Below are 9545 nucleotides of genomic sequence, written 5' to 3' on the forward strand. Positions count from 1 at the left end.
TAAAAGCATCATATAAAGAAATCCTATGTAACGCTAAACAGCTAAAATTATTAAAGCGAAACAGCCGGGAACGTCGCTCTGGCTAACTAAATAACTCATACCTAGCGAGCGACAGCGTCCAGGACGCCTCCGGTAGGCAACAGCTCTTGTAACAACGATATTACTAATAATCACTTTTAAAATTACCAAGAGCCTACATTTATACATAAAAGAAATAGTACTCAACTTATCAGAAGCAGAAGAAGTTGGAGAAAGCATAATTAATTGATTAAATCCAAGAATTGCGAGAAACACAGGGAAAAAAACACCGAGTTGTTGAGCTACGCAAAAAGGAATACAGATGGCGCCGTGAGCGGCGCAATGCACGCTTACGAAACGGGAGAGGAGAGATACCTTGCGAGCGGCTCTCCTTTTCTTTCTCGTTTTCGTTTTCTTGCCAATTGACCCCTTCGAAGTGTTATCTCTGTTCGGGGTGCAGATTGCCATGTGGCGTGTCAAGAATACGTCCTCTGATATTTCGCGATATCCCTGGTTCTTTTATTAGGGATATTCGCTCCAGGAGTTAGAATTCTGGGTACCTTAAGGTAAATTCTCTGGGAATATCGCCGTAGTTATAATATACCCAAGGAAGCTACCCTATAGGAACTTCCATCAGGACGACATGGCTTGAGCCCAAAAATATATATATATACACACATATATATATATATATATATATATGTATAGATATATATATGTATACAGTATGTATATATATATATTATATGTATATAATGGCATTTTCGCTTCTAGAAAGCTTGAGGTTTAGTAGAAAGGCGAAGGAAAGCAGATTACTTTAGCATTTGGACAGTTTATTGGCTAAGCTTTCGGGAACAACATTTCCCATCATCGGAGCTAAAAAAGGATTATAAAACACAGATCAATAGACATTACGTTAGTCAATGAAATTCTGTTAAAAAAGGCAAGAATTATAACAAATACATCGAAATACTTAAAAAATGAAGTGGATGAAATATACTAAAAAATGATAAATTAAACCATATAAATCAAATAAAAAATTAAAACATTAAATGAATGATATAGGAAAAGAGCAATATCAAAATCAGAACAAATACACTGAAAACTTTAAAGAAGAATTCACAAAACATCATAGATATGGGAATCAAAACAATAATGCACAGAAATAACCTGGAATAATAGAAAAAAAAAACACAAAATAAAATAAACTCTGGATAAGAAGAAACACACCTAGTATGGAAAAAAAATCCAAGACAGACATGGACGGACGGGGAGGTTTAGACGTTAGAGCGTGTAAATAATGGTTTGAAGATTAAGTGGGAAAGACTCTGACTCTCTCTCTCTCTCTCTCTCTCTCTCTCTCTCTCTCTCTCTCTCTCTCTCTCTCATTGCCAACGTTATTCGATTCAACCCACAGTATAAGTCCTGTAATTAAAATATGAGAGAAGCATTTCAAATAAAACTTGAAATTAGTATGGCAATTGGAAAATGATAGATCAAGTAATAGTGGTTTCTTTTAGTAAATATGAAATATCTCCTAGTGAGGACCATTTTCCAAGCGACAGATTGCTGTGCTCCCCCTTCAGAGACTCCAAGGATTTACCTGGAGGAGTCTTCCTTACCGACAGCTGAACCAAGGCGTAAAACCACGGTTCCCTCCCGTAAAGAAACTTCAGTCTCTTCCTCTCCCCTGAAGAGGAAAAGAGGAGTTGGTAATGAGTTGATCTCACCCACGATCAAGTTGACCCCTGTCAAAACGTCTAAGCGAAGGTTAAACATCATTGTGCCTACTCCTCCTTGTCCAACTGCTTCAAATCCAGCAATCTAGAAGAAAGCTCCACGCAGAGAGGAGTCCCTAGTTGGCTCCTTCCACCACTCTCCCATCGAGGTGGTTCATCGAGAGATGAGAGCAGCCTTTAAACCTGTAAAAGACACCATCTTTCCCACTACGGGTGAGCAGCAGAAAGGTGTCCCGTTAAAACCAGTTTGGGAGACCTTCTTCCCGCCAAGGAAAGAGTCCAAGGACTCCAAGACTCTGCCAAATTTCTTGACTAGGTCTGCTAGACCTGCGGAGATGGTCAGGCAGGCGTCTCCTATTTATTACTAAGACAACGACCACGACTCACCCCGAGATGATGTCTCGTGGGTGGAAGACTCAGTGTTCACTGTAAGTCCTAGATCATCGGAAGTGGAACAGAGAAAGTCCAAGCATGATTTGTGATAGGTTATGGCCTGTATGAGTGCCATCAATGGGTAAGCAGACTTGACTATGGCTACTCAGGAGAGTCGGCTCTCAAAAGCCCCCAAAGTCTAATAGAGCCCTGCGCTGGTCTTATTTGCCAAAGTGTGCCTGATGGAAGGTTCTGTCTTAGCTCACCAGCTCCTCTGTCTCCTTTTGCACAGGCTCATCCTCCAGACTCCTCTCACCTCCTAGTGTCCAGCAGAGAAGGTACTACGAGGTCCTTGATGAGCTTCTCCTGGCCCTTCCTCTACATCATTCCTTAGAGGAATTGACAAAGTTGATCTCTGGAGAGACTTTCTGGACTGCAAGTGTCATTCTCTGCTTCTGAGATCCTCAATCAGGAGAAAGTAACGAAGTATGCCATGCAGTTTACTTCATGGCTATACCTCTGGTTGGAGTCTGTCGGAAACCTGGTGCGGACCGAGGATTTATCCAAGGAAAGACCATTCTTCTGTCGGGCACTCATACCATTTAGTTATTGAGTTCTTTGTCCATCAAGAAGTTAACTTGTGGGCAAATACCATCCAGAAAGGGAGGGACTCAATAGTTGAGAAGTTTTATTACCAAGTCCCACATAGCGAGATTGTGAAACTCTGGAATTGCTCCCTGGAAGGCTCCTCTCTGTTTGAGCCGGGAGACATCAAGCTGCAGAGAGATGAAGGAAGTCCCACCAGGACTCCCTTCTCCAAAGGGCCTTAAAATCCCAGCCTTATAGACCAACCTCTCAGCCGCAGAACAAATAGCAGAAACCGACGACAAGCAGGACAACAGCAATAGATACAAATGTGTCTAAAAAGCCCTTTCCTGGGAAAGGCACCAAGTCCTTCTGTGGAGGGAAGAATCCTAGAGTGGGTGGCTGAGGCCACAACTGCTAGGATGGGGAATTCCCTCATTTGTCAACCAGTGGCAGAATGCCTGCATCGCTGCTGGTAGAAGTGGATGCAGCTCAGGGCCAAATCCTAGACAATCTCCGTGATTCATTCAGGGTATCGCATCCCGTTCATTCAATCTCTCCCTCCACTGTCCAAGACTCCAGTAACAAGCTTTTATGCGAAGGGATCCGCAAAGGAACTGGCCCTCCAGGTCGAAGTCCAAACCATGTTGAAGAAGGGCGCTCTCCAAGAGGTCCTCGATGACTCCCCAGGCTTCTTCAGTCGACTCTTGTGGAAAAGGTGTCTGAAGGCTGGAGACCAGCCATTGACCTCTCAGCTTTGAACAAGTTTGTCAAGCAAACTCTGTTCAGCATGGAGGTTGCAAACACGGTCAGACAAGCAGTAAGACCGCGGGACTTGATTTGCACGCTCGATTTAAAGGACGCATACCTCCGATCCCAATCCATCCATCTTCATGGAAGTATTCGAGAATCACTAGACTACAAGCAATACCAGCTCAAGGTACTGTGCTTTGGTCTTTCCATAGCACTTCAGGTCTTCATGAGAATATTCGCCAGGTCTTCACGAGAGTATTCACCCTTGTGTCATTTTGGGCTCACAGAATTGGCATCCCGTTTCCTATGTTACCTGGACGACTGGCTAATTTTAACAGACTCAGTGGCAAGCCTTCTTCAGCACCGAGACAAACTTCTGGGGCTTTGCCAAGATTTGGGGGTCTAGTAAACCTCAAGATGTCATCACTGCTTCCCTCTCAATGACTGGTATACCTAGGAGTGATGATAGACACCAATCTTCACAAAGCCTTTCCATCAGACGACAGGGTAGTGAGGCTGATAAAGGTTGCAAGACCATTCTGCAGATGAGAACAATTCCCAGGCCAGAGGTGGTTATATCACCTTGGGCACCTATCATCCCTGGCCCATCTAGTTTCCAACAGCCGCCTCAGGATACGATCTCTCCAATGGTGGCTAAAGTCTACATGGAATCAGGCCCTCGATTTCCTGGACATCCTGATTCCCATGGGATCAGAAGAACGGACAGACCTCGAGTGGTGGGTGGTAGACAAGAATCTGCTAAAGGGAATCGACCTTCTTGTGCCTCTGGACTTCATGCTCTTCTGTGATGCATCTAAAGAAGGGGGGGGGGGGTATCCACATGCTGCCCCACACAACCTTAGGCCTATGGTCAAAGTTTAAAAAATACCAGCACGTGAATCTCTTAGAGATGAAGCTGCCTTCCTGGCCCTTTAACAGTTCCTGGCGAGCCCCTCAATGGCAGTAATGAGCGACAACACACAGTAGTGGCTCGCATCAACAAACAACAGACAACTTGAGCAGAGCGACTCAGATAGTGGGCTAAGGGTAGTTTTTGAATCAACTAGTAACCAAGAAAGTCCTGACTTTGTGGGGTTCCCCAAAAGTGGATCTGTTCACAATGGCCCTAAATTTCAGGCTCCTGTTGTACTGCTCCCCAGTCCTGGACCCCAAGGCTCTCTGGCTAGATGCATTCCAACAATTGTGGGACAACATTGACGTTTATGCCTTTCCCCCATTCTGTCTGATGAGAAGATTACTCAACAACACCAGAACATGAGCCAATATTCTCTCACTGACCCTTATAGCTCTGCAATGGCATCATGCAGAATGGTTCCCAGACCTTCTGCAACTTTTAACGGAGCTTCCAAGAGAATTCCCTCCGTGGCACAATCTACTCAGACAACCTCATGTCAACATCTTCCACTAGAACATAGCTTCGCTACGACTCCATGCCCGAGACTATCCAACACACCTCACTCGAAGGATATTTTCGCAACAAGTTGCGTAGAGGATGGCTAGACACTTGCAGAGATATTCAGCTTCAGTCCACCAGGCAAAGAGGAATGTCTTCTGTGGTTGGTGTTGTGGAAGGGGTATCTCTTCCCTCAATGCCACTACCCCAACAATAGCAGAGTTCCTTATGCATCTGCGAGTTCGGATTCTTCTGTCCCTGAAGGGTCCTCCCTACGAACCATTGCGCCAGGCAACAGATAGCCACCTCACGTTGAAGACGGTGTTCCTACTCGCTTTGGTTTTGGCTAGGAGGGTAAGTAAACTTCATGGTCTCTCGTATGACATCACCCATTCAAAGGGTTGGGGAGAGGTAAGCTTCAGCTCCGCCCCTAAGTTTGTAGCAAAGACTCAGAATCCGGTGGTAGCGGATCCTAGATTCAATTCCTTCTGGATAATGAATCTCCATTCTAAAACCAACAACCCAGACCAATGGTTGTTATGTCTAGTAAGGAGTTTGAGGTACTACCTCAAAAGAACATCAGCAGCTGGCCCCCATATGCCAGCACTTTTTGTCAGCATGGGGAGGGTCAAGAGTAGGATCACAAAAAACACTATCTCTGCTTGGATTCGCAAAGGTTATTGATCTCGCACTGAATCCAGATCCTCCTCCGACACATCGACCTAGAACTCATAACGTCAGGGTCATAGCTACCTCCCTGGCCTTCAAACGCAACTACGCTGTAACGCAGGTTCTACAAGTGGACGTGTGGAAGCGTTAGACTACCTTTATCACCCACTACCAGCAAGACGTGACCCACAGGAGACTCGATACGTTTTATATTGGTCCTGTGGTGGCTGCACAACAAGCTCCTTGATGGACAAGAATCAGGAGGTTGAGGGCATTGGTTACCCAGTTTTAGTCTGAGTGAATGAATAAGAATGACTGGTTCTTTCTTTTCTTCTTCCTCCCATCTCTTTAGGATCAGTATGCAGGGTCCTCTGTACACCTGACTGCAACTAACTGCACGTAAACCATTGTTCCCTTGTGTAACATGGTATTGTGTCAATACTGTTACGGCCCCCTTACCCTGGCGAGGTGGTACTATATGGGGTATGTCTTGGTGACCTCGGACGATTCCTATGACTCGGAAGACTTCTTAGCTTAACAGTCACATTGCTAGTATCACAAACACACAGATTTTGTAGACAGCAGACCATGCATAGCAAGGTTTTAGTGAGGTGTAAGGTTTCTATTTACTATATGCTAACACATAGAGGTGAATCCCCATGTCAAAGCCAGATTGACAGGGACTTCCACCCTCCTAATAGGTGAGTCAACCACTATAAATAGCGTTGGTTTTTATTCCAGTTACGGAACAAATGACAAGTTTAGAAGTAATTTGAATTTTTCCTAAATAGACAAGCCTGTAGCTGTTTATACCGATTGGCCTGCCAGTACCAGTCTTTCTTGAAGTCCTACCTCCAAGCATAGTAAGTTACTGTCACAGGTGTGTGAGTGAGAGGGGTAGCTACTACCTCCGTCCCGCGCTAACTAGCGGGTAAGTGGTTAACTCTTGCTAAATTCTAACTGCTTGTCTTTCAGCTCCTCTGAAAGTAATACCCCTGTATATAGCTACAGGTTTGTATCGTTAGGAAGAATACAAATTACTTCCAAATTTGTCATTTTTTGTAATAACTTTGAATACTCTTGTAGGTTACTTTGCTACTCAAGAGAATTTTAGTGAAAATTTCAAATTTTAGAATATTTTTAAAAGCAAGAAGAGAAAATTTATGGGATTGTTTTATGACCTGTAAGAGATAGCTACTGATAAGGTGATGTTTGGTTGATTAGAAATTCATCATCCTGCCAAGCACCTGATAAACTAAAAATTTTTTTTTTATGATTTTCCTAATATTTTCTATCTTTTTATCTTGCAGATTTCCTCCTCCACCACCTTTGAGAAGGTAAGTGATTCAGAGTACTGTATTTTATGGATTTTTGTATGCTAGAATAAATAGTTTTACACTGTCTGTATTTTCCTAACACTTGAAAGTTAAATTATCAAAACTATGTAGGTAAATGTATGCCAAGTTATCTTAAAAGAGTATTATGATGATATGAAATGTAATTTTGCTGCTAAACTACGTGGGTGCAAGTGAGAACTAACGTCCTCCCCTTCCTTATTGCCGCAGTTACGGCCCATCTGACCGCCGGCCGTACTAAGCGCGCGAAGTACTGTACGTCGGGAGCACCGCCACCATAACATCGATTGTTGGTGTTGGCGCGATAGAGTGGCATCAATGTATTTGTATTGTCTCGGTATTGTTCGTACCGGATCCGTAGTGCCGCCGTGTCCACGCCGTGCCGCGCTGCTCTAGAGACCTGAAATGGGCGAACGAGGCTCACTAATGCAATATCTGTGGGCATTACTTTATTATCAGTGTCATTTCGAATATTGAATATTTGCTGTAATATTGTAGTTGTGTAGAATCGAACTGACCACTAAAATATATTTGTGTAGGGAGTACTGTTTACATTGCCTTATTTTGTCATTTTTGGTTTGTAATATGATCACTCAAATCATTTGTAGATGTTAGTGTTTTATTAATTAGAAAATAAAGACATAAATCATGAATGTCAAGCATAGTTTTACTGAAATAGTAATCCTTTATCCAAATATGACACAGTTCAATATTGACATGTAAGGAACTTGGATTTTTGTTGCACTTGAGTGAATGTATCATTGTAAGAAGAAATACATGAAATTTTTGGTGATCGTGTACTAAATGCTCAAGAATAAAGTATTAGTTAATGAAAGTTATAAGATTACTTTCATAGTTCCTTTTGTAGGAATGGAACAGTTTAAATGCAGCTCATTCTTGTTTAGTGGTAAGGTTATTATTTTAGCCCTATTTTAAATCATCAATGCTCTTTAAGTTGATTATCGTTGACGTGTATACAAAAACGGTGCGGTGGAAGGTTTTCCGTTTATATTTGAAACATCCAGAGTAATGAAGTGGTTATAGCTTATACGCGACTTTAAAGCTATCAACAGTTAATCACACATACAGTATTATATTCAATAGAAAATTGACTGCTGAATAATCGTCAAGGTTACAACCACAGAAAAAGAGCAGCGAGGTCGCCTACTTATATTATGAGATGTTCTCCAGTATCATTTCCTTCCGTTATCGTGTTATCATATGGCGGTCTTCCAGTAGTATTCTAGCGTTCTCTAGTTACTAACTTTGCATCTCTATATTGAATAATACGTCATTTTCAGTTTTCCCGAACAAAGAAAGCCCTTATGAGACCTTGATGCATACTTGGTTTTACTAGGATGAATAATTTTGAAATTTTGGTTGTTACATTGTTGCATGTTCAGGAGTGTAGTTGGGAAGCACAGCAAAAAGTTCTAATTTCACAAATTAAAATTTAATCTATGTAATGTACATGTAATTATAATACAGTACAGTATATAGATAATTTAGAATGTAATTTTAGGAACATTTAAAGATGTGTAAGTTGTTTTTATTTTTCTGTGGGGAAGTTTTTCATTTGGTAGCACTACATTAGATTGATATTTAGTTTTCAGTAGTAAACTACTTATACAGTACACCAAATCTTCTAAGATCTGGAGAGTAAAGATCTATATTTCTCACAAAAAATGTAAGAGTTTTCAGTTTTTTATACAAGCAACATATAATGAAGAATAACATTGAATTTTTTTTTTTTTGGTAAGCTAAACATTAAACTAAAAAATTACTTGTGTTCATTTGTTACCATATTTATAATAGATTGAGGGTAAAACTGTGCTATTAAATAATTGTTAATGTATAATATTTCAAAGTTTTATAGTGCCTGTTAGAAGAAAAACTAAGGTGCACAGAATACATTGAAAAATAGATACCTTAGATGGGGAAACTTACTTTTTGCCATCTTCTCCTTCAAAATATCCTCTTCTAGAATAAGATTCTATCCCATTTATACTTTATCATTATTAACCCTTTCAGTCACTTAACCTTTGTGAGTACTTTCTGTCTTAGAGTTGTAGTAGGTGATATTTGAATTTTTTCACACTTTGTGTGTGTACTATTCATGCTATGATATGCATTCTAGTGATGCCTTGAAACAGAATTTTTCAATATTAAACTTAGCCGGTGATCATATAGCTGCAACTCTGTTGCTCGACAGAAAAACCTACGGTCAAAATACGCCAGCGATCGCTATGCAGGTGGGGGTGTACATCAACAGCGCCATCTGTCGAGCAGGTACTTAGTACTCCAAGTAAACAAAGAACCAATTTTCTCTCTGTCGGGCTACTGACAAGACCTACTAATACGCTGTTACTAACTGGATTTGTTTTCACAACTATTTGGTGAAGTACACTATTCTAGTTTTGAGCTTTCGCTATGCAGGGGTTTTATCTTCATCTCAAAACTTGAACTCGTTTTGGATAGATTTAATTATGGTGACAAAGAGAGTATGGACTCTTTCACTTTTAAATGGCCGACCCTTCCCTTAGACGGAAGTGTGTTTAGGTTTTTAGTGATTTTGCTTAACACGTTATAGATCTATATATTTTATATCTCTCCACCTTTATTAGGCCTCTTCGATTAACT

At 41.3% G+C, this 9545-nt stretch overlaps 1 protein-coding gene across 3 annotated transcripts in view; it reads left to right on the plus strand.

Annotated features, from left to right (window-relative positions):
* Positions 1 to 7564, plus strand: part of lark (RNA-binding protein lark) — a 64135-nt gene extending 56571 nt beyond the window's left edge. For all 3 annotated transcript variants that reach the window (XM_068393169.1, XM_068393171.1, XM_068393170.1), the window contains exons 6-7: positions 6861 to 6887; positions 7116 to 7564. In XM_068393169.1, the coding sequence (XP_068249270.1) occupies positions 6861 to 6887; positions 7116 to 7146 (58 nt within the window). In that variant the 3' untranslated portion in view covers positions 7147 to 7564. The remainder of the gene's footprint in view (positions 1 to 6860; positions 6888 to 7115) is intronic.
* The last annotated feature ends 1981 nt before the right edge of the window (positions 7565 to 9545 follow it).

The sequence above is a fragment of the Palaemon carinicauda genome, chromosome 19, assembly GCF_036898095.1.
Source record: "Palaemon carinicauda isolate YSFRI2023 chromosome 19, ASM3689809v2, whole genome shotgun sequence".
Taxonomy (NCBI): Eukaryota; Metazoa; Arthropoda; class Malacostraca; order Decapoda; family Palaemonidae; genus Palaemon; species Palaemon carinicauda.